Source organism: Dioscorea cayenensis, chromosome 8, assembly GCF_009730915.1.
Source record: "Dioscorea cayenensis subsp. rotundata cultivar TDr96_F1 chromosome 8, TDr96_F1_v2_PseudoChromosome.rev07_lg8_w22 25.fasta, whole genome shotgun sequence".
NCBI classification, from domain to species: Eukaryota; Viridiplantae; Streptophyta; class Magnoliopsida; order Dioscoreales; family Dioscoreaceae; genus Dioscorea; species Dioscorea cayenensis.
In genome coordinates this window covers 19,570,038-19,595,588 of record NC_052478.1, presented here as the reverse complement: position 1 = coordinate 19,595,588, position 25,551 = coordinate 19,570,038, and the positions used below count along the sequence as shown (strand labels likewise).

The 25,551-nt window shown below is 33.9% G+C and overlaps 1 protein-coding gene, 1 long non-coding RNA gene and 1 pseudogene across 3 annotated transcripts; 2 read left to right on the top strand and 1 right to left on the bottom strand.

Moving 5' to 3' along the window:
* The first annotated feature begins 1,482 nt into the window (after positions 1 to 1,482).
* Positions 1,483 to 4,155, top strand: LOC120267356 (annotated as a pseudogene).
* Positions 4,156 to 19,938: 15,783 nt separating this feature from the next.
* LOC120266688 (protein DETOXIFICATION 41-like) lies at positions 19,939 to 21,908 on the bottom strand. The gene is made up of 2 exons (XM_039274330.1): positions 21,490 to 21,908; positions 19,939 to 21,187 (listed from the first exon to the last, which is right to left on the bottom strand). The coding sequence occupies exons 1-2, from the start codon at positions 21,796 to 21,798 to the stop codon at positions 21,164 to 21,166; spliced, it is 333 nt and encodes a 110-aa protein (XP_039130264.1). The 5' UTR covers positions 21,799 to 21,908; the 3' UTR covers positions 19,939 to 21,163.
* A 431-nt stretch (positions 21,909 to 22,339) lies between these two features.
* On the top strand, positions 22,340 to 24,637 carry LOC120267964. Of its 2 annotated transcripts, XR_005538642.1 has the most exons (5): positions 22,340 to 22,622; positions 22,709 to 22,760; positions 23,024 to 23,090; positions 23,190 to 23,279; positions 24,513 to 24,637. It is a non-coding gene; the product is annotated as an uncharacterized LOC120267964 (long non-coding RNA). The 2 variants fall into 2 exon arrangements; XR_005538641.1 differs by lacking the exon at positions 24,513 to 24,637 and having other exon boundaries at positions 23,190 to 23,451.
* Positions 24,638 to 25,551: the final 914 nt, after the last annotated feature.

Below are 25,551 nucleotides of genomic sequence, written 5' to 3'. Positions count from 1 at the left end.
AATTTAAACATTAAATTATAATAATTACAATATAATTAACATATATTACTTAAATATTTAAACCTAATAATTAAAATTAAATGAAATTTTTATATATAGTGATAAATTTAATTAAATAAAATAAATAATTTAAATAATTAATTATAATAATTAAAATACATATGTTATTTAAAATATTTTTTAAATAACAAAATTTATTTATTTTAATAGAAACATAACATCATATTTTTTTCAATATTTTTTCAATTATCAATAAATTATTTTTTTAGTTTTTCCATTGTCGATGAGTTTTTCTTCCAACAAATACTTTTTCCATTCCCATCATTCTATTCATTATCTCATTTCTCTTTATTTCCATTACAGTAATCCACCCTAAGTATCATAGTAGGGGCGGAGGTGTATGTATTTTTGTGGGGTCAGATGACCCCACATAAATTTCTAAAATCCTTTAATATATATTTATATATTAGTTTAAAAAAGCTAAGTTGACCGCACAAAATTAAAAAGCTGGGTCAACCTTACTTTTCGAGAATGAGAACGTTGGCTTAAGTGCTTACCAATTAACATAAAGCATCAATGAATCAATGATATCATTATATATATAATATAATAATAACATTATAATGAATCAATGATATAATATTATAATATATTTTCTAAAAGCTGTTGCCTTTACGACCTTACTCATTTCTCCATATCTCACATTCTCAATCAAACTAGGCAGCCACCAACCCTCTTTTACAATCCCTTTTCACCATCTTGATTCTAGCCATCTCTTGAGACTCCAACAACTCAACAAGCTCTGAAAATTAAAATCTCTCCACAAGGTGTCAAGGACCACAACTGAGACGACTCTACCAGACCACGGACATCGGTATTGTAGCACCGACCACCATCCGCCGGTACCCAATCCATCCTAATTAGGCCACCTCCATCTCCGCCGCAAGCCCTCATCAGTGCATTGTGCCCCTTTTTTCTAGGAATTCCGGCTTCTCCACACACATAATCCATATCTCAATCCTAGGTAAAACCATAATCTCCAATTTTCCATGATTCCATCTTATAATTCCTATTTCTCTATCACTCTATGAATTATTGCTAATTTGCTATGGAGTATGGACTATAGTCTATGGATAATGGATGAACATCATGAACATATAATATTACAAATTTACAATTAGTTATGCATGCATTTCTAGGAGTGAATGCTCAATCTTTTAGTGTGAATGCTCAATCTTTTAGTGTAATGTTTTGTGTACAAATTAATCTACTGATGGAGTTCATAGGAGTTGAATTGATAGTCATGAAAGTTACTTTTTCTTGATCATCATTAAAGTGTTGTGAATGTTTGATTTATCCATAGAAAAGATTCAAAAGAATGTAAATTATGTAATAGTGTCACAAATGCTAGCTTTCTGTGAATGTTTTTTGTGATTACATAAATTATCATTAAACTTTTGTTAATTTTTCTAATGTTAGTGAATGGAAAAATACTTCAAAAGGAAATCATTGTTTGAAGAATCAAGTTCAACTCCTGAAAATAGTGATGAACCTCAAATAACTCAACAATGTTCAAAACAAGCTCATGTTGAAGTTGATTTAAAAAATTTGCCCGCGGATCCAGGACTTCGTCCTTTAATTTCAACTTATCATCCTAATGATCAAGATAAAGTACGGAGAGCATACTTGTAAAAGGGACCTTGCCAACCACGCAATCATAGTTTTCCACAAACAAGCATTGGGAATGTGTCTCGTCGATTTAATCCGAGTTGGTTTGATGAGTATGTCAATTGGTTAGAGTATAGCATAGCTAAAGATGCTGCATTCTATTTATATTGTTATCTTTTTAAACCTGATATTAGAAAGAAAGGAAGTGCAGACTCATTTGTCATTGAAGGTTTTACAAATTGGAATAAGAAAGATAGATTGAAAACTCATATCGGTGGTCTCAATAGTGCCCATAATCAAGCTTATAGAAAATGTCAAGACTTGATGAATCAAAATCAAAATATTCAATCTATTTTGATTAAGCAAGGAGATCAAGCTCGATGTGAATATCGCACAAGATTGACTGCTCAGTAGATTGTCTTTGATTTCTTTTGCGACAAGGGCTACCTTTTCGTGGTCATGATGAATCCGAGAAATCAAACAATCAAGAAAATTTTCTTGAACTCTTGCATTTTCTTGCTAAACACAATGAAGCCATCAATAGTGTTGTTTTGAAGAATGCTCCTAGTAATCTAAAGTTAACAACTCATGATATTCAAAATGACATTATAAGTGCTGCAGTAAGTGAGACAACAAAGGCAATTATTAATGAGTTAGGAGATGATTTATTTGCAATCTTGGTAGATGAATCTGGTGATGTCTCAAATAAGGAACAAATGGCTCTTGTTTTGCGTTACATGAATAATAGAGGTTGTATTATTGAACACTTTTTAGCTGTTGTTCATGTCTCTGACACTACTGCATTGTCACTCAAAGAAGCAATTGAGTCTATGTTCTCTAAGCATGGATTAAGTTTATCAAGATTACGTGGACAAGGTTATGATGGAGCTAACAACATGCGGGGTGAATTTAATGGTTTGAAAAGTTTGATTTTGAAGGAAAATGAGTTTGCCTTCTATATTCATTGCTTTGCACATCAACTTCAATTAACTCTTGTAGTAGTTGCAAAAAATGAAGATTCCGTTGCTTCACTTTTTCAGAATGTTGGTTGTTTACTTAATGTTGTTGGAATTTCATGTAAGAGGTATGATATTCTTAGAGAAAGTCAAGCTTCTAGAGTTGTCGAGGCTCTAAAAAATGATGATCTTGCAAGTTGAAAAGGCTTAAACCAAGAAATTAGTCTTAAACGTGCGGTGATACGGGTTCACATTATGGAACATTACTAAACTTAATTATTTTGTTCCCTTCTGTGATTGATGTACTTGAAAACGTTGGTGAGAATGGTTTGAATTCAGAGCAAAGGGTGGAAGCACAATTCTTATTGCAAATGCTTCCATTTTTTGATTTCATTTTCAACTTACATTTGATGAGAAATGTGCTAGGCATTACAAATGAATTGTCAAAGTCTTTACAAAGAAAGGATCAAGACATAGTTAATGCTATGGAGTTGGTTAAAATTAGGGATGGCAAAACCCGATCCGCCCCGAAGTTCCCGCTCCGATCCGCCCCGATCCGCCCTGATTTTGAGCGGGGCGGGGCGGGTTTGGTATTTGCTTGCCCCGCCCCGCCCCACCCTGATAATAATTTAATTTATTATAAATATTATATAATGTATAGGGTAAATGAATTTTTTTTAAAATTTCAATAAATTTCTTATGAGTTGTCTTTAAAAATATATGTTTTATAAAATAAATCTATTTTATAAATATTTTTAAGAATTTTAAATACTTATTTATAACTATAAGCAAGGCGGGAGATTAACGAAAAACGAAAAACAAAAAACGGGACGGGAATAGTGCCCCGCCGGTGCCCCGCCCCCGCCGGTGCCCCGCTTATTACCATGCGGGGCGGGGATGGTAGAGGCATGCCCCGCCCCCGCCCCGCCCCATTGCCATCCCTAGGTAAAATATCTAAACAAAGGCTTCAAATTTGCATCATTATCGAGTTGAGTTATTCAATGTTGTTATAGATAGACAACTTCAAGAGCTCAACAACCGTTTCACCGAGATTAATACGGAGTTACTTCTTTGTGCAGCATGTCTCAGCCCAAGTGACTCTTTTTCTGCTTTTAATAAAGAGAAATTGATTCGCTTTGCTCGCTTTTATCCTCTTGAGTTTTTAGCTGTGGATGTTATGGGGCTTGACAGTCAACTTGAAACTTATATTATTGATATGCGCTCTAATCCTGAATTTTCGGGTATTGGTCAACTTACTGAGAAGTTGGTGGACACAAAGAAGAATATTGTTTATCCACTTGTGTTTCTATTGGCTAAACTGGCTTCAATATTACCTATTGCAACTGCAAGTGTAGAAAGGACATTTTCGGCAATGAAAATTGTGAAAAATCGGCTAAGGAACCGTATGGGAGATAATTTGATGAATGATTGTTTGGTTACATATATTGAAAGAGATATATTCAACAATATTGATAATGAAACAATCATCCAACGGTTTCAAAATATGAAATCTCGTCTTGGACAACTATGAATGATAGGTATAAGTTTGATAATTTTTTTTTAGTTATTTGTATTTTAACTTTTTTTTATAATGTTTTAGCTATATTTCTAAATATATACATGATTTTCTTGTATTATAGTTGATGATAATATGTTAAGAGACTTATTGTAGGAATTTTTGGTTTTCAAACTCTACATTATTAACTTTACTTTTTTTATTGTTAGGTTGTGTTTCATGCTCAAGGAAGAAGGAACAACATCTTCTTATGTGGTTTGTGTTATTTTGGAAGATTGTGAGAAGATAAATTTGATGTATTTTTCATATACTTTCAAGTAATATATGTGGTTTGTGTTAGAAACTTTATTTTGGTTAATTGAGCTTCTTATAATTGTTGAACTATGACTGTTATATATAGGTAAACATATTTGTCATGTGATAATATTTTACTTATTGACCCCATATTATAAATTTTCTAGCTCCGCCACTGACAGTAGTTTATAGCCATTCATTTATTGCAAGAATTGACGCCTAGAGTAAGTGTTTAATGTAAGAATTGACGCCTAGATTAAGTGTTTAATGTGGGACCTCTGACTTATAGAAATACACAGATGAGATTTTAATTTGTTGGAGAATAATTTAAAATTGACAGTTTTAGTCAAATATTTATTTGAATTTCCTTTATTTCTTAATTTTCAGTTTTGATAGTATAGTTTTTCTATTGCGACTTTTTTAAACGAATGTTAAAATATTAATTTAAAAGTGAGCTGACAATAAAAATTTATGTATAATAATATTTATTTTTTTATTATTTTGATTTTTTTTCTCAAACCTCAACAAGGTTCATCTTTACGAAGATCTTTAACTAAACCTGCCAGCTAGGTTGTGATTTGGAAGCGGATGAACCCTCCTTTGCTGATAAAATCCTTCATAATACTTAATATTTAATTATGTTGTGTGCATTAAGTCACTCTATTTACTAGGGAAGAAAATTGAATTTTTTTTAAACTTATTTAATGTGTATTTGCAAACAAATTACATTCAATGGCTTATTTAAATCTTAAATAAACTCAATGTTGTCTCCTTCCGGTAGTTTTTACACCTCTATTTTACCTAATTCATATGGATTAAGAAAAAAAATAGTTAAAATTAATTGGCAATTTAAATTTTGTAAAAAAATATATTAATTTTTTATGTTTTAAAAATATGTAATTAAATATAATTAATTAAAAGTTGTAGAAATATACTAAGGGCCCGTTTGAAACATGATAAAGGCCATAGGATATGATAGACTATCATATCTTATTATTTTCTTTTATTTGGTGTGCCAATAGGACATGATAATATTATCCTATTGACCCAATTTATCCTACCGGGGACATGATATTAAATCCTGTGGGGGAGTCAGGATAGAAACAAGTAGGATATAATAAAATTTTAAACTTACTTTTTTACCCTATTTATGGTTTATTAAACTCATCTAGGGTTTGATTATATGCCTTCTTTCCATCTTTTGATGCTTAGAACAAAAAGCTTATCAACAACTAAATATGACGCTAATTTCAATAAGTAGTGTTTTTTTCGCATCCGAAGTGGTTGAAGAGTTTCTCCGTCGATCTTTTGCTTGAACAGGTTATTTTTTATCTAAATATCGTTTGTTATCATGTCTTAGTTTTTCTAATTGGATGATTTTTTTTAATTGATTTTGATGTGATGTATTTAATTTGCTATATTTATGGATTTTTGGTTATTTTTTTTTAGCAAATAGGTATGAAGTATAATTTTTACAAGTTGGTGATATTATGATCTATATATTTGTGGGCATTATAGGTTTTTTTAATAATTTAATAGAAACTCGTAAAGATACAGATAAGTAAATCATTAAGGAAATTTTTTTTAAAAAAAAGTCAATTTTAAAAAATAATATATAATTATATTATAAAGGATAATTTTGTCTATTTACATATCATTCATATCATATCCTGTCATTATCTGGTCCACTTCAAACGTAAAATAGGATAATAAATGATGTCAAATGGCTTATCTGGTGCGCACTGAACATAAAATAGGATATGAGCTTATCATGCCCATATCCTTTCCTACTCCTATCCAGTCCTTATATCATATCCGTCTATATCCTATCATGTCTACCAAACGGGCCCTAAATATAGAAGGGAAATTTGAAATAAAAAAAATTTAATAATTTGACAAAAATTCTAGATGAACAAGTCAAAAGAATTCTCTAAAATGAGAGGACGGTAGGGAATATGATTTTTAGGAGAGTATTATCAATCATCAATTTAAAAAGTTATGCATTATATATATATATATATATAAACCCAATTGTGCTTAAAAATTTTACCAAAAAATCATGTTAACTAAACGGATTTGAAATATATATATATATATATATATAGATAAACTATATATTTATTGAAAAAGATAATCAAAGAAAAAAAATAAGGAACACAAGAAGTACTCTCAATAGAGGTGAGGTATGTTGTAAAATGTAGGACCGAATATAGCATTACTGCAACAAAATAAATGAAAGAAAATGCTGAAAAATAAAGAACACAAAGATGTTACGTGGAAAACCCCTAAATAATTAGGGTAAAAACCACGGGCAAGGATAGAAGAATTTACTAAGTAGAAAAATTCCAGGAGTTACAAACTCTTACTAATAACAAGGAGAAAACCAGTACTCTCTCTCTTATACTAGAAGATTGGACTAACTCTCAAAATATTTTTTTTTCCACACTTTCCTTTTCTCTCTAATTTCCTCTCACTCTCACTTGTTGGTTGTGTGTAAGAATGAGAATAAGCTCACATATATATAGGCCAACTAAAACCACCATTTTCCTTAAACACATGGGCACTAATCCATGGATTAAGTTCATGGTTTAGGTTAATGGTTTAAGCCAGCCATTGTTTGGGTGATCCATGGATTAAGAGGAGTTGGATTTGGGCTAATGGATTATAATCCATTGGTTTGTTCCATTGGTTTTGGGCCAATGGGTTTATGCCAACAATTCTCCCACTTGAAGATTTGATTGAAAGACGATCAGATCTTCACACCATTCTTTCTTCCTTGCCATTCGATGTTGCTTACGTCTCTGTCAGACCACAAGAGGATCGACACAATATGAATCTGTCAGCGTTGATTGCTTTTGTCATGAAATCTGCTAGGTTGTCCTTGGTATGAATCTTTTGAATGTCCACTGTACCTTCTTCTACTTTCTCACGAACGAAGTGGTACTGAACTCTGATATGTTTTGTTTTTGAATGAAATGCTGGATTCCTTGAAAGATGCAATGCACTCTGGTTGTCACAATATAGAGTGATGTTCTCTTGTTTGTGCCCGAGTTCTTCCAACACCATCTTTAACCACACTGCTTCTTTACTGGCTTGTGTAGCTGCCAAATACTCGCTCATCGTTAACGTAGCCACGATCGATCGTAGTTTTGAAACCCGACTCACGACTTCTCCTCGCTAGTGTGAACACATATCCGATGAGTGGATTTGCTTTTATCAAGATCACCTGCATAATCGAGATCAACATATCCATCGACGATGAAAGTCAGATCCCTCATAACATAATGCAACATCTGAGGTTCCCTTTATATATCTGAGAATCCTCTTAACAACACTCCAATGCTCTCGACCAGGATTCGCCATGTACTCGACTTTACCACTCCCATCGCATGTGCAATGTCCCGGTCTTGTATGCATCATGGCAAACATTAGGCTTCCCACCGCGATGCATACGATGACTCGAGACATCTCCATCCTCTCTTCTTCACTGCTAGGACACATACTTGAGGATAACTTGAAATTAACAGGAAGTGGGGTAGAAATTGGCTTACAGTCTTGCATGTTGAACCGCCGCAAGATCTTTTTCAGATAAGTCTTCTGAGAAAGCCAAATCTTCCTATTATTTCTGTCTAGGTGAATTTGCATCCCTAAAATCTTGTTTGCTGGTCCGAAGTCCTTCATTTCAAACTCCCAAGCCAATTGTGCCTTCAACTCCTTCATACGATCTTTGTTGGGGCATGCTACCAACATGTCGTCAACATACAGCAACAAGAAGACAAAATCTTCTTCTTCAAACCTCTTAACATATGCACAAGGGTCTGTATTGAATCTGTTGTATCCAAGGCTCATGATGAAGGAATCAAATCTCTTGTACAAACATCTTGGCGCCTGCTTTAGACTGTACAGAGATTTGTTTAACATACAAACCAAGTTCTCTTTACCTTTTTCTTCAAAACCTTCTGGTTGGAACATGTAAATCTCTTCTTCAAGATCTCCATGAAGAAATGCAGTTTTGACATCTAACTGCTCAAGATGCAAGTCAAATGTAGCACACATCGCCAGGACTACTCGGACTGTTGTAAGTCGAACCACAGGTGAAAATATTTCGTTGAAGTCAATACCTTCCTTCTGAGCATATCCTTTTACCACCAATCTAGCACGATAACGATCTACTTGATCATCACTATTGCGTTTGATCTTGTAGACCCATTTATTGCCAATGGGTTTTCGCCCTTATGGTAGCGACACCAGTTCCCATGTCCTATTTTTATGAAGAGCTTCAATTTCTTCTTCCATTGCTGCCATCCACTGAGATGCATCTGAATTATTCAGTGCTTCTTGAAGAGTTGATGGCTCTCCATCCTCAGTTAGAAGACAGTACGCAATATTACCCTCCATAATATAGTCAGAATGCCAACTTGGTGCCTTTCTTGTACGAGTTGACCGCCGAACTTCTGGAACTTCAAATTCAGCTGGCTCTTGTACCTTGTGCTCTGGTGTAGCTTCAGCTTCTTTTTCTACCTGTACTGTTGTAGTCTATGTGCTTTCTTTTGAAGTGCTTTCACCATCTACTTGCTCTTGTTCTTTATCTTCTATGAAGATAACATCCCTGCTGATTACAACCTTATGGCAGTGGGATCCCACAGGCGGTACCCCTTAACACCATCAGCATATCCTAAGAACATACATTTTCTGGATTTTGGATCCAGTTTTGTAGTTTCTTGGGTATTGTACATTACATATACAGGACTTCCAAATATATGAAGGTTTGAATAATCAACTGGCTTACCAGTCCACATCTCCATCGGTGTTTTCAACTCGATTGCAGTTGATGGGGCCCAATTCACCACATAACAGGCGGTGCTGGCTGCTTCTGCCCAGAACTTCTTGTCTAAGCCTGCAACTCCCAACATAGCTCTTATTTTTTCCAACAGAGTTCTATTCATCCGCTCTGCCACTCCATTTTATTGATGAGTGTATGCTGTAGTGAACTGCCTTTTGATGCCTTCTTGCTTATAGAATTCATCAAATTCTTTGCCAGTATATTCTCCTCCATTATCAGTCCTCAAGCACTTGATCTTCTTGCCAGATTCAAGTTCCACCCGCGCTTTGTAAAATTTGAAGACTTGAAACACATCAGCCTTCCTCTTGATAGGGTACACCCAACATCTCCTAGAATAGTCATCAATAAATGATACAAAGTAATTTGCTCCTCCCAGGGATGTAACTGGTGCTTGCCACACATCAGAGTGAACCAATTCTAGAATTGCTTTGCTTCTAGAATTGGATGTGTTGAACTTGAGTCGATGCTGCTTGCTTACAATGCAGTGTTCACAAAAGGGTAGTGTTACCTTTGTGAGACCTTGAAATAGATTCCTCTCTGCAAGAAGCTTCATTCCTTGCTCTGACATGTGTCCAAGTTTCCTGTGCCATGTCATTGTACATCTTTCACTTGGACTACTTGTGGCAACTGAAGCTTCTCCTTCTTGCAAAGTTTCTCCCTTCAGCATGTATAGATTTGCAGCTATCTTTTCTCCCTTCATGCATACAAGCGCTACTCGAATTATCTTCATGATCTTGTTTTGAATTTCAATTTTGCAACCAAGATCATCAAGTTGTCCTATAGACAACAAATTCTTCTTGAGGCCCTCCACATGTCGGACTTCTTGTATGGTCAGAACCGTGCCATCGTACATCTTCAGTTTGATAGTGCCAATGCCAACGATCTTCAAAGCTTGATCGTTACAGCTATACACAAATCCCCCAGAGATAGGTTCATACTGATGGAACCATTCTCTTCGGGAGGTCATGTGAAAAGTGGTTGCTGAATCAAGAAGCCATACATCAGTAAATCTTTTACCTGATGTAGTTGCTGCTTCACACACCATGGCTTCTCCATCATCTGAAGTGTTTGCAACATTCCCTTGAGGATTGGAATCCTTTTTATTTAGACTCCAACAATCCTTCTTCAAGTGACCTTTCTTGCCACAGTGGTAGCACTTGAAAGTCTTCTTACTCCCTCGACTTTGATCTACCACGATTGTAACTCCCACTCAGATTCACGTTCCTGCTGGTCTTCCTCTCGTCACCATCAAAGCCTCGGCTTGTTGTGAATTTTCTAGCTTGTCTTCCTTGTTCTTGCGGCGACTCTCTTCCTCCAGAACAGCAGCTGCAATATTATCAAAGACTAGACCGTCCGTGGGGATATTATTTGTTAAGTTGATGACGAGTTGATCATACGTAACTGGGTAGACTTTGGAGTAGAATTTCGCGACGCTCACTTGACTCTATTGTATGTCCGAATGATGTGAGTTGGGAAAATAGAGTGTTCAGTGTATTCATGTGTCCCGTCACTAAAGTAGATTCTGCCATACGCAAAGTATAGAGTCTCCTTTTAAGGAAAATTTTGTTGTGGAGTGACTTGGCCTCGTACAACTTAGTGAGGTGGTCCCATAACTCTTTCGCCGTCTTCTTCTCTTCTATGCTTGATAGAACTCCATCAGCAAGTGCGAGATGAAGATCAGGAACGGCGTTCCCGTCCATCCCATTCCACTTATCATCTTTGACCTCACCGGTCTTTTCGGTGATGGCCAAGCGAGTTGTCCTTCCTCGGGATCGCCTTTATCTTCGACTTCCACGGTGAAAAAAATTACTCCCACTCGAATTTTTTTCAATCTCATATTTCACGCCATTGCTTCTATTAGAAATTGTCAGTAAGAGCGATGAATCGCTTTTTTTCAAAAGGTGAATAATTATCCAACTTATTTTTCCGATGTGGAGTATCCACTAATAGTGGCAAACCACGGAGCATACGATAAGTAGATATATTACACCAAGATCTAGCTCTGATACCACTTGTTGTAAAATGTAGGACTGAATATAGCATTACTGCAGCAAAATAAATGAAAAGAAATGCTGAAAAATAAAGAACACAAAGATGTTACGTGGAAAACCCCTAAATAATTAGGGTAAAAACCACGGGCAAGGATAGAAGAATTTACTAAGTAGAAAAAAATTCCGGAGTTACAAACTCTTACTAATAACGGAGAAAACCAAGACTCTCTCTCTTATACTTTAGAAGATTGGACTAACTCTCAAAAATATCCACACTTTTTCTTTTCTCTCTAATTTCCTCTCACTCTCACTTGTTGGTTGTGTGTAAGAATGAGAATAAGCTCACATATATATAGGCCAACTAAAACCACCATTTTCCTTAAACACATGGGCACTAATCCATTGTTTGGGTGATCCATGGATTAAGAGGAGTTGGATTTGGGCTAATGGATTATAATCCATTGGTTTGTTCCATTGGTTTTGGGCCAATGGGTTTATGCCAACAAGGTACACAAAAGAGAACAGAAAATCAATATCATATTTTTATATAAAATAAATAAATTATATAAATAGATAAGTAAAAAATTAATTATTCAGTAATTTGTTTTTTCGGTTGACTAAATTCACATGCACCTGCCAACGGCAGAATCAAGCGACTCCCTTCCCACTATGATTTTGCACCAATATATATATATATATATATATATATATATATATATATATATATATATATATATATATATATATATATATTAAAAACTTATTTTTTTTTATGTTTTTTTAAAAAGTGAATAAACCACAATCAATAGAAACAACTAAAGGCCAGAACAACAACTCTCTACATGCGAGCAGAGAAACAAAACTGAACAAAACACCGTCCACTAGCTATGGAACACGACAAACAGAAAGCAAAATGAAAGGAACAACCAGCCTCCTCCAAGCCCATCAAATAAAATAAAACTAACCCATGATCTGGTCCTGAACCTCCTTGACCGTGGGTGGCCCACTAGTCTCCTTAGAACGAGGTCCAATGAACTTCAAATTGTGTAAGAAAGTACACATGGAAACTTCTATCTTCGAAATCGTACCATCGGAAGCTTCTATAGCGTCCCCACATGCCACCTTCTTTTTAGCTGACCATGGCGGTTCTACAAGGAAACCTGCATCCGCCTTCCAAATTGGATGATGATATTTTTTGTCGCTCGTTTCTTTTAGTCCCCTTGGAAAGTGCAATGCCCACCATCGCATTTTCTTCTTGTAACCCTGGCATTAGAACCTTGAGATTTTTCACAAACTTTGGCGTCGAATCATCCGATGCATCTCCATCCTCCTGGGTTTCTATATCAAATGTTAGGAAATCGACTCCATCAACTAGTATTCCCACTTCCTCCTTAGAAGGTTCTGCTCCTAGCCCATGCATTCGCATTTCAAAACTACCATCGGCCCATTAACCTTCTCCTCAACATAAAGTAAATCTGGCCCAATCTTCAACCCAAGTGCTTCCTCTCTATCCTAGAACAAAGAATTGCTACTATGGCCCTAGTTGTGGCTCACCTCGCACAACACCAAAGGATCTTCATCTTGGTCCAAAAAGCCCCTCCCAATTGAATCTGGGCTCGCCAAATGAAGCCCAACAAACATAGCCACAGGATTCACTAACTCCTTTACCTCATATGACCCTCCAATAACTTGACACTTGTCCATCAACCCAGACTTCAAATCTTGGACGACACAACCATCTCAGCAATTTTATGGACACCACGTGTACTTGCAGAAGTGTTATTCGAGACCACCGATGGGCCGACACTCCCTCGATCCATGCAAACGGCGCTCCCCGCACTGCGTCTCAACATCTCCAGCGTGGGAGCCAAGCTACACCAACACCGAGCTTTCCTCTGATAGACCACCTTGTCCTCCGGTATGGACTTACCAATTGTCGGGCTTTCTTCCGTTTCAGTTCTGTCACCATCAAACCGTAGCACCGGCGGATCTATTCTTAGTCTTCCACTGGAGTGAAGATCGACTACCATCGGCAACAACAGAGTACCCTAGCCGCCGTGGGAGTAAGGCCCAACCACCGCCTGAGGCTCACCGAAAGAGATACTTAACTTGCGATGGGAACTAGACTCAACCACAGCTGGTATCTCATTCAGCGACCATCATTATCTCCATCTTTTTCTGCTCCCCGGAGAAGGATAGTCCTCCCACACGAAATTGTAGATAAGAATTAAAATTTCAATAACAATAAAAATTAATTGCTCAGTAATTTGTTTTTTCTGTTGACCAAATGCACACGCACCTGCCAACGGCAGAATCACCCGACGCCCTTTCCATTATGATTCTGCATATATATATATATATATATATATATATATATATATATAATTTTTTGAAAAGAATTAAAATTTCAATAACATTCATATTTAGGAGAGGAATGTACAGTAACATTTGATAACATATTAAATAACTCAATTAATTTTTTACAAAATTATTAATAAATATAAAATACTTTTGTAAAAATTACACAGGCTAGCTAATAACAAAGTAATTAAGTTCTGCTCAATTCCTAGTATATATATACATATATATATATATGAACATAAAAATAAATACTTAAATATTATAAAAAAAAAGTTATAAATTTCTATTTTTATTATTTTAATTTCATACATTTTAAAACAAAATTATATCAAAATTATATACTCTTGATTACCCGAATTCTATACTCAACAGAGGAATTTAGTTTTCTCTAATATCTTCAATATATATATATATATATATATATATATATATATAATTCATAAAAGTAGTCTTTTGAAACATCATGTCTCATTAACTTACCTACAACTAAGTTTGAGTAGCATAGTTTTTCATATTATATTATATAGGCCTCTCAAATTTTGTGAATATATTATTTAGAAAATTTTAATGTTAGTTCATATTTCTTGTGTGAGAAACTTGATGCTGTTATGTTATGCCGCATGATCAAATGAAACCAACTTTATCTTTTAAAGAAAATAATATTACCTTAATAAACCATATAATTGAAGTTTGATCCATTTCATGCTAAACCAATATATATATATATATATATATATATATATAATAAAATAAAATGGATGTTAGAAATCTTTTGAAAAATATAAAACTAAGCACTACTTTAAAATTATATGAGTAAAATTATTTGTTTAAATGAACACATTTATTTCATTATATTTACTTGGTTGCATATATGGAGAATGATTTGATTTTGTTGTGCTATACTTTTTTAATTATTGATTTTGCATTAAAATTAAATTTTTTTTTATTTTGCTAAATAATGCTATATCAGTTTTCTCTTTTACTTTCAAATTTGTTATATAAATTTTGATATATTTCAAAGTTTTGGATGTAAAAAATTTATATATATAGAAAAATGTAACAGGATCATCGAATAAAGATATTTATTTTTAATTTTTTCGTTAATTTTTTTTTTAAAAGTTAACAAATAAATATTTAGTAATTAAAAACCAATTCATGAAAATAGTGCTATTTACAAAAGACAGAAAATTGAAACTTATAATTACATACTAACATATAATTTAATTAAAAATTATCTGAAAAATAATTACACTGTTATTAAAATCTTAATTAGCATTTAATTAACTTAGATAAGTACCTTAAACTTTGATAAATAACTTAATTATGAAATATTTAATAAGTTGAGATATAGATGGTAGTTTGGTAATTGATCATGGGAGAGTTAGTCACTCATTTGTTAAAGATTTTCTGCTAAGTATTTATTTCAATATATAAAAAAGTATATCCATAAAATTAAGTATTTTTTTTACATATAAATGCAAATAATAAATACTAATAAAAAATTACATTATATTTTTAAATAAAACCCTCTTTACCCTGTGTTTCTTGTTTTACTTGATTTATCGTTACTGTTGGAATAAATTTCATAAATTTGAATGACTTATTTATTTATTTTACATATGTGGATAAACCAACCTCAAGTGCATACGTTTGTTTTTTTAAATATATCGCTCCACTGTCGAGGGTATCTAATGTCAATAGGCTAAGATATTATTTGGACTGAATTATATAACAAAATTAATAAATTTAAATTAATTAAAATAAAATTGAATTAATTGTTTTTACAAAATTCCATTCATATTTTTAAAATTTATTTATTTATATTATTTTTATAACAATTAACCTGTTTTAAGTGATTAAAAATAAATTAAATAATAGTTTCATATAAATGAATAATATATAATTAATTTTCCTTAATTATAATATTATTATCTCATTTATAAATTATTCAAATTAGTCTTATAAATTTAGTTTTCTATAATATCTTTATATAAGCAATCCCCACAATGTTATAAATTTGCAAGAAAATATTAGAATTTTGATAGGTTAAAGGTTGCTTCTAAAACTATTTTTATATAAGCAATCCCCACAATGTTATAGCTATTGACATATATAGAACCCATTTTAGTACCTTCTAATTTAATTTCCATTAATATATCATTTATTTTGTATGATCTAATCCATTCAAGCTGGTTCAAGATGGAGTTTCAAAAAGTCAAGTTGAAAAGTCAAATGAGAATGCATTTTATCTACTATTTATGTTTATAATTCTATTCATCGGTATTATTTACTGTCTGAGTGTGGGTCTTCTGTGAGAGAAATAGTGGTTTTACTCTTCCATGATTATAAAATAAAGGGATCTTTTTAGAAAATCAATAAGCAACCGTAACTAGTGTACCTCTGTTGGCAATCCTTTAAATGGGATACTTGTCGCTTATGACTATATAAAAAAAAATTGTATTTGAAAATTAATCACATTAAACCTAAGATTTATTTGAGTTTTAGATTAACTCAAAATTGGTGTGTTATTCAAACCAGGGTTTCAGTTTTAGATTTAGAGTATAAATTTTATGATTTATAGTGTGTTTAGATTATGGGTTTACAAAGGATAGCAAAAAGAGGGTTAAGGAGGGTGAAGGTGAATACCTCTGTTGTTTGGATAATTTTTTAAAATTTAATAGAAAGAAAGAAAATATTAGCTCTGACTCTTTAAAAACCTCTGAAACTTTTGTTTTTTACCCTGATTTGGGTTCAGGGAGAAAGTGAATTGGCTATTTTTTTTTAAATATTATTTTTAATTAATTATTAAAATAGGTATTTCTACAATTATTTACTAAAATAGGAATTTTTATTTTTTTAATATTAAAGTTTAATTTTTTAAATAGTTGTGGAGTCCACTAGTTTTTTAATATTAAAATTTTATTTTTTTAAAAAAAATTGTAGATCCGCTAGTTATTTAATATTAAAATTTATTTTTTTAAAACTGGGATGGGTTCTACTATTTTTTTAAACTAAAAACAATTTTACACTAAAACCCTTATAATTTTATAAAATTTTTTAAAACTAGTTTTATTCTCACTTTTACTTTTACTAATTCTAACAGGTTATTAATAATTTAAATAATTTAAATATTTATAATAATAAAATATTAAACATTTAAAAATTATTCCCACAACTAAAATAAACTCACTTGATATTTTGAATGAACGAAAACAATTACATATATTATAAAATAATTCAATAAGTACAATATTTAAATTATATTGCGACATATGATTTGGACTAGCTGCATTCGGACAATTTCAATGAATGTGACCTGCATTACGACATAGACCACAACGCTTTTACTAACCGCCCTCTCTTATGTCCATCTCATTACGAATTCTGGTGGATTTTAGGCGCCCTGAAGGTGGTCTTCACATTGTAAGATCAGCATATAGACGTGGACCATTATAAGGGTTCCAGTATCTTTCATTTGACATTGCCCGAAACTCTTCATGATATAAATTAAAAATTGTCTCAAGCCTATAAACATTATCTACGTGTGCTTGCAATGTAGATGAATGGATGCACATGCTGTATGTAATACCCTGAACCTTTGGATAATTACTGGAAAAATATATTTAGGGTATTACTACAGTTGCAGTAAGATTTTTGTACAGAGTAATTTTGGTGAGAAACCCAAGTGGAAAGAACAAGGACTTAAATGTAAAAGTTTTTAAAAGATTTTGGGTTAAAGAATAAATGAAAAGGATGGACATGAAATGTTTATGGAAACCGAGGACTGAAAGGTAAGATGGAAGGGATCTTTTTAAAATGTTGTGTTATAACCTGGGGACCGTTGGGTAATTTGAAAGGACCTTTTGAGAATACTATTTCATAATTCAGGGATCATTGGTGAGTTTTTCAGGGACTGTTTTGTAATAAATTATATTTTGAGGGACTAAACGTGAATTTCGGCTGAAAACTTAAGTTGGAGAAAACTCTAGATTTTGATGGTTCATCTTCTTCTCCATCTTTGTGCTACAGTACCCGAGAGAAAAAAAAGGAGAGATTTGGAGAGAAATTTGAGGAGATAAAGCTTGATACTGTAGCACCGAGATTAGGGTTTGGTTTAGTTAATTAAATTGATGATTATGATGATTAAGGTGTTAATGATGATGGTTGGATTGGAATTGGTTGGGTTTAGCCAAATTAATTTGGTTGAGTTGAATTGAATTGATTGAGTTGAGTTTGATTTGGTTTAACCAAGTCCATTTAATTGAATTGGAATTGGGTTTGGATGAGAATTGAAGTGGTTGGGTTTAATTGAATTGATCTGGTCTGGGTTTGATCAAATCAAGTTGAGTGTGGTTGGACTTGAATGGTTTGGTTGAATTAAATTGGTTGAAGTTGATTTGGGTTTGGTTTAGATGTTGGGCTAAAGGTTTGGGCTGAACCAATTGGAAGAGAATTGGGTTCGGTTGAACCAAGCTGATTCAACAGAATTTGTATAAGAATTAAGTTGGTTCAAGGCTAGTGGGTTTAATTAAACCTGGTTCAGTGAATTTGAGTTTGGTTCAGTGGAATTGAGGTTGGTTCAGGTTGGTTCATAATGGTCCAGCCCAAAATGAGTTGGCTTAAGTGCAATTGGAGACCAATTTGATTATGCAAGGTCAGGTTTGAACCGATTGGAGTGAGTGGGCCTAATTAGAGAGTCGGTTATTGTTTTCATGTATTTTCTGTTGGGTTCAATTATGTTTTTAGTTGTCATAATTGTTTATTTATTTTATTATGTTATCCTGTTAGGTGTTGATTAGGCTTGGGAGGGAGTTCCAGGTCTAGCAAGAAACCCAAGGAGACCAGGTGAGTTGATAGTGGCTATTATTTTAAATAATTGATTAATTATTATTATTTTGAAATAATTGTTTAATGGCTAGTATTTTGGAAATAAATGTTTAAGTATTTCATTTTATCATGTTTAACTTCGTATAAGGTCGAAATATACTTATATTTATTTTCCTACGATGTGCCATGATAATCGTATTGATACATCAGTTTTGTATAATTATACGTATTTGTGAATAGTGGAAATACATGTATATGTGATTTAATTATTCAATTCTTGTATTTATTTTTGATGGGTATATATGCTTTGATTTGGAGTGATTTGCGAAACCATGTGAGCATATTAAAGATGTTTTATCGGCATTGTTAGTAGAATTGGTTTTCATTCCTGGTATAGGAATGGTATCGTGGATCTGGGCTTTACTGGTATTATACATTGTTATACTTTTGGCATTGGCTTTGTGGAAAATAATGTTTATTTCCGTGATGTGAATACTTGTCCTGGAAAAGGATCCTGTGTTATGATTTATACAGATGGTATTATTGCTATATTTACTTGATGGTTTGGACGGTGACGGCGGGCTAAGGCCCGACTACTGCAGTAGTGGGTCCCCACGGGCCAGCCTTTAGAGGTGGCGTGGTGGACCTGAGTATTGATTTCTACGAGGGCCAGTTCAGGTGGGAGCGGAGAGCCCTGACTGGATATTCATCGGGTAGCCGGGGGTCACCGACCGGTGAACCGATGGGTCAACGTTAAGGACATGAGTTCCTTGACGGCTCTGAACCTAGCCGCGGCCACGGCGAAGGTTTAGAGAGTTTTCTAGACCATGTTATGCTGGGTGAGTGTTGGGTATTGCTTTATTTTGAATTTGAAATTTATGTTATTTTTGAATTGTGATGAGGGCAGTCTCTCACAAAATTTGTGTTTTCTGAGAAAATCAAATTGATGTTGATCTATGTTGAATTTATGTTTCAAAAGTTCTTTAAAAATGTATTTTGCTAGAATTCTGGTATTTTGGAAAAGTTGGAAAATTATTTGAGAAGTTGGTATTTATATACTTTATATATACTGTATTTAAGTATTTGAAATTATTAAGCCACTACCGACCAACTTAATGTGCTGTAGCTGCAGGAGCAGGACCCTAGATTGCCTGATCGAGTATAGAGCTAGTCAGGGTTGAGTCCAGGACTGCAGTGGGTCCCCCTTTCTTTATTTCTTGTCATTGGTGTTGTGATCTTGTAGCGGTTGTACCCGCAGATTTGAGTAGTTATATTTGTTGTATTTATGTATTTGAACCTATAGTTGGTGTAAAACTGTAAATTGTGATTTGCAAATCTGATTTGATTTCTGAGAGGTGTCAGTTTCCAGTTAAAAGGGAATTTTAACTGATGGGTGCCACATTTACCTCAGTAGAAGGGGTGGGTGTGACACTGTAAGAACATGACGACAAGGAAAATAAAATGTTTGAAACTCACCGCAATCACATCATTGTCTTCTTAAATAAATGCGGTAATGGCCAATTATACCACCGCACTGAGGTGGTATCATTTCATCTACCACGAAAGAATTTTCTTCACGATCAAATTGACGAACATAAATGCTACACGCTGTTTGTTGATTTTCTTGAATTGTCTTCATTAGCGCTTCTGAGAAAATTTGACTTGATGCAATCTGAGCTTGGGCATTTACACCTTTCCTTACAAATAACTCATAAAGTCGAAAGTAAGTTAATATCTTCGGTGCTTGCTTCGCTATTGTCTGTATAGTTATCCTCATCTTGATCATGTCCACTTGAACTCCCATATTCACCAAATTCATTTTCATGAGTGGTAATGTCCTTGGTGCTATGGTGTGTCGATGTGCTTGATGGTTGTTGTGAAGCAGTGAAATTAAAATTATGTTGTAGATTATCCTATGCCCTCCATTCTATTGAAAGCCTTTCTGGTGGAATGTTGTCATTTCTATTAATTTGGTGTTGACAAAAAGCACTAGTGGAAGTTACAACACCAAGTTCCACATACAATTCTATAACTTGAACATCATGAAATGCTTGGCGGCAGCTGAACATCATATGAACATCTCGGTCATTATGTAATTTGAAAGACTAATAGTAGATCTTACCTTGACTTAAGGAAATAGGCATGCGCGCGGTATTTGATATGTGTAATTCTTCAATCATCTGTAATTTCTACTGTGTCCCTCTCAACAACAGAAGCTGAGTACAAAGCAACAGCTATGGCAACACAAGAGAGCACATGGCTTATACAATTATTAAAAGATCTTCATCAACCAATTAAACAGGTGATTGTTCATTGTGGCAACAAGTCAGCAATATGTTTGGCAGAAAATCCAATGTTCCATGCTAGGATAAAGCATATCGAGTTGCATTATCACTTTCTAAGAGAGAAGATCCTACACGGAGATATTCAAATAAAACTGACACCTACAAAAGAATAAATCGCTGACATCTTCACAAAGGGGCTCAACACAAAGAGATTTGAAGGTATATGACCACAACTCAGAATTCTTAGTAAATCACCAGTATATAATAAGTCGATGCTGAGAGGGAGTAATGAAACCACCACCTTTGGTTTTTACAAAATCAGCACCGCCTTTATGTACTGTTCTCGAAATTTGTGCCAACATAAAAACATATCTCTCACCACCTTTGAGCACTGACACACTTGAAGCTTCTAAGCACTGCCTTTAGCTTGTATAAATAGGTGATGGCTTGAAGCCAAGAAGCATACAAGTGAGTGAATTTGAGAGTGAAGTGAGTGCTCAGTGAGAGTGAGAGTGCTTAGTGAGAAAATGTGGTGTGGTAAGATTGTCTCATAAAAGTATATATTTGGAGAAAAATAAAATCATAGTTTTGAAGAATATTCTCTCTTCCCGTTTAACATACTATAAACAAATATTTTTAGTCAACAATCATTTACATGAGTACGAAGATGATTTAAATTTATATATATATTCTTATAATATATATTTCAAAAAAATTAAAAATATAAATAAAATAAAAGTGAAATTACCATAATGCCGAAAGCAAGGGCTCGAATGCCAGCATTAGTAACTGAAGCTCCAGCAAGAGCAAGAGCACCAAAATGGCCAACAAACATCAGCGTGATAAGATTCAGCATGAAATTGAACATAGTGATGACGACCGTGGCCCAAGACAACGTGCCGAGATTCTTGAACTCCCACACGGCCAAACGCCACTTGGTGTTCCACAGCACCGGTTCCCATACGAGCAACTCCTCTGACGCTCTTGACGTCTCCTCGATGTCCACCAGCAACCCCTGCCGTGTCACTCCGTTCTCCACGTCCTCGCCCATCGCCATGCTGCTAATCAACCACTAGTGTTTGTTGTTGATGTTGTTGTTGTTGTAGTCGTCGTCTAGTTTCATATATTGAGGCAAAATGTTGTAATGTGGCTTAAAAAAGTATGGGTATGGACGTTGAAGATGCATGCTTGTACGAAATGGTCAAAGTTTCATGGTTTGAAGGTGAGAATAGGAATGGATGGTAAGAGTGATTGGTCCAACAAACTGTTCCTTTTGGCTTCGCAACTACTAGTTGTTGTATCTTGCCACTAAATCTCAATTTTAAAATTATATATATATATATATATATATATATATATATATATATACACCCCTACAAACTATTCTTATTAGGTTATATACTCCTCACTACATCATTTTTGGGTTTTAGAGACATTTAAATAGAAGGGTTTTAAAAAACCCCCTCTATAATAAAATAGAATATTTTTTTCCATGTTTTTAGAGCCGGTTTAGTTAAAACCCTCTATATTAATTTTTGTTTTAAAAATAATTAAAACCTCTCTCTCTCTCTCTCTCTCTCTCTCTCTCTCTCTCTCTCTCTCTCACTCACTCACGCGTGTGCCCTAATTCCCGGATTTCTCTCAAGAGCCCGTCTGTGCCCTAACTCCCAGATTTCTCTCAAGAGGGCGTCTGTGCCCTAACTCAAGAGAGAGTGTGTGCCCTAAGTACTCCCGACAAAACTCACTCCCGCAGCCACCACGCCCCTCCGTGCCGCTAACTCTCGACAAACCCCGCATCCCAACGCAGTCTCTCTCAAGAGAACGATCCCCTTGCGGCCCGCAACCATTACCCACTTCTCCACTCGTTTCTCCGTCGAGGAGGTCTAGTTTCTCTTCTCCTCCCACTTCTTCTTACTCTTCTCTCAATTTGCCATCCATTGATTGTCTTGGGTTATCTTTTGATGCAGGTTCTCCCAGTTCTCACAGAGTTCCTTGGAGGAGAATCCTGCCAGCGATCAGGTCTGGAGATCCAATTCTGATGGATTGATTTGAATTTTTTTTTCTTATGATCAGATTGAACTCAGATTGTGATTAATCTAATGGTTTCTCTAGTGATTTTATGATGAGTTATTGTAATGCGGAATTCTTTTATTGTTTTAATGATAATGAAGAACAGGGAGCATGGAAGATCGAAATCATGTATTTAATTGTATTTTCGTACTGAAGGACCAAGATGCTACTAATATTGTATGTATTACTGATTGTTTACTTCGTTGTTGCAGGCTCTCAGCTTTACTTAATTACCAGAGCATCTCTCACAGACATTGAGGGAAGAGTGGATAGACAAAGGTTGTTTTTTTTAACATTTATTTATTTTTCAATCATTTTGCATCTCTCTGCTATTTCTCACACATTGATGTATTTCATGTTATGGGGGTGGTTTTGTAGGACATTCAGAGCTCATAAATTTTCCATCTACCATGATAAAGTGCATTGAAAGTGGAGGAAAGGAGTGTTCAAACAGGACCTTTGAAAAAGGTCAGTGGTATCTTTCTTCATCGACTGCTACACTGTCCACTTCTTTAGGGCTTAAATGATGCATGTTTGTTGTTTTTTCGATCATATCTAGGGATATGAGATGCTACTGGCCTATATATAGTGGTAGCTTATACTTTTGTGGTTTATTTGTTCTAGAGTGTTATTATTGATAATTATAGAAGGTATAGTGATGATTTGTAATTTTGTATATAAGAGATAATGATTGCAATCTTCTTTTTACAATCAGTTTCTAAGTGCAGTTATTGTATATAAAAAAATTAACCTTCTTTTCATAGTTGTATAAAAAAACTTGTGTTGTCATTGGATGGTGTTTTTAGCATTTTTCTCTTCATTGTCAATTCTATTACTTGGTTTTAGCCAAGTCTCTGCTCAAAATTCTTTTTTTTTTTTTTAACTTAATTTTTTTCCCCACCCAAATGTTATCAATTTGCAACATAAGCAGTCTGATATGGCAGTTTTCTGCTTACCTGATTATAGAAAAACACAAGCTTGTTGTTCAGTTTATTAATGTGTTAATTTCTACCAGATTACTACTTTGTACTGTATTGATGCAATTTATAGTTCATTCACTGTCCATCTGTGGTTTTGGCAGTCATTGAAACTTCTAGTTGTTTGATAAATTCTTAAGCTTATTTGTAAGGATGTTGGATATTTTTTGTTGTTGCTCTTTATTTTTTATTTATTTTGGTATAAGCCCTTCTAGATTTAGAATTTGTATAGTTTCTATAGACGACACTGGACGTTAATAATGAACTGGAAAGATAGTTACAGATAGGAAACAACAAGGAGTTTTTCAGATTAATGAACATATGCTGGCTTGGTCCACATCCAACAACCAGTGGAATCAAGCCATGGGGACCAGATTAAATTTGGTCCCTTCTCTCCTTTTTGAACTACCAAGAGCTTCCAAATGCTCTCACATTTTTTTGTTCTTTTTCTTATTATTTTTTTATCTCCTTTTTTTCTCACTTGACTATAAGATCTGATTTGTTTATTTTTATGCTCAATTTTTTCCAATGAAACAACAAAATCCTAATACTGCACTACAATTCTTACTCAAAACTTTTTGCTAGTTGTGTAGCAGCACTTTGTTAGGAAATAATACTTGCTTTCTTTTCTTCTTGTTCTTCCCTTTGCTAGGAAATAACATGTTCCTCAACAATTTTTTCATTAAAATGGTTTGAAAAAGTCTTCTTTTTTATCTCTCTTCAGCTAAAGTTGCATGGTGAAAAGATTGGGAGGAAGGGGCATCTGTCGATTGCAACAGAGGTATTAGCTCTCTATAATTATGATGCACAAGGTTTTTGGGAGGCCTAGCTAGCTAGTAGCTAGAATCAAATCACAACTCACAAAAGAAAGAAAGATATAAAGAGAGAGAAAGTATGTGATTAGCAACAAAAGAAAGAAAGATATAAAGAGAGAGAAAGTATGTGATTAGCAAGACCCATGTTTTAAGTTAATAGAAACTTAATAAATACATTTATATATAAAAGAAATTATAATAATTAAGACAAATAGAGTATAAATTGGCATTTTCTTTGGAATGAAAATAAAGACAAAGGATACATCTACATCCTTCCTTTTTATCATGCAATGCCAATAATGATCCTTCATATGCCCAAAGAATAAGATTGAGCACAGTTTGGCACCGTTCTTTTATTCTAATGTGAAAGTTGATCGTGTGTGTCGTCAGATCAAGTGATGATTGAACATTGGTCCCATATTGGTCCCATATTGGTCCCACATTGGCCCCAAATATCACCATTAACATTTAATAGCAAGGCTTTGATGAGAAGAAGACCTATCCATTTATACGGAACGGATAGGAATGCATCATGTGGCACAGGCCCTAGACTTGCTTTTTGGAATTTATATTATATATTAACTAGCAGAGAGTGTGACAACTTCAATTAAGATGAGGTAAGGCCTATTCCAATATTCCATTACCTTTCACCATTCTTCTCTCTTTTACATATATATATATATATATATATATATATATATATATATATATTCATGCATCGAATGGTTGATAGAATGTGACTCTCTCTGACTAATTAGATGAAGGATAAGATTATTGGAAACTGATACTGAAAGTCAGAGAAATTAATCTTTTATCACTTTCATTTGCTTAATTTTCAGTTTCACTTCACCAGATTTAATTATTATGTGCATATATTCAGTTATAATGGCATCATCTTTTGAAATTTTCGGTTTTAGTTGAATACTAACCATGAATAAAAATATTATT

Bases quoted from the DNA above. Each gene is read 5' to 3' on its own strand.
- LOC120266688 (XM_039274330.1), bottom strand. From the start codon at position 21,798: ATGGCGATGGGCGAGGACGTGGAGAACGGAGTGACACGGCAGGGGTTG. The intron at 21,188-21,489 runs GTAATTTCACTT...CTTGGCTTCAAG, and splicing joins CCCTTGCTTTCGGCATTATG to CCATCACCTATTTATACAAG.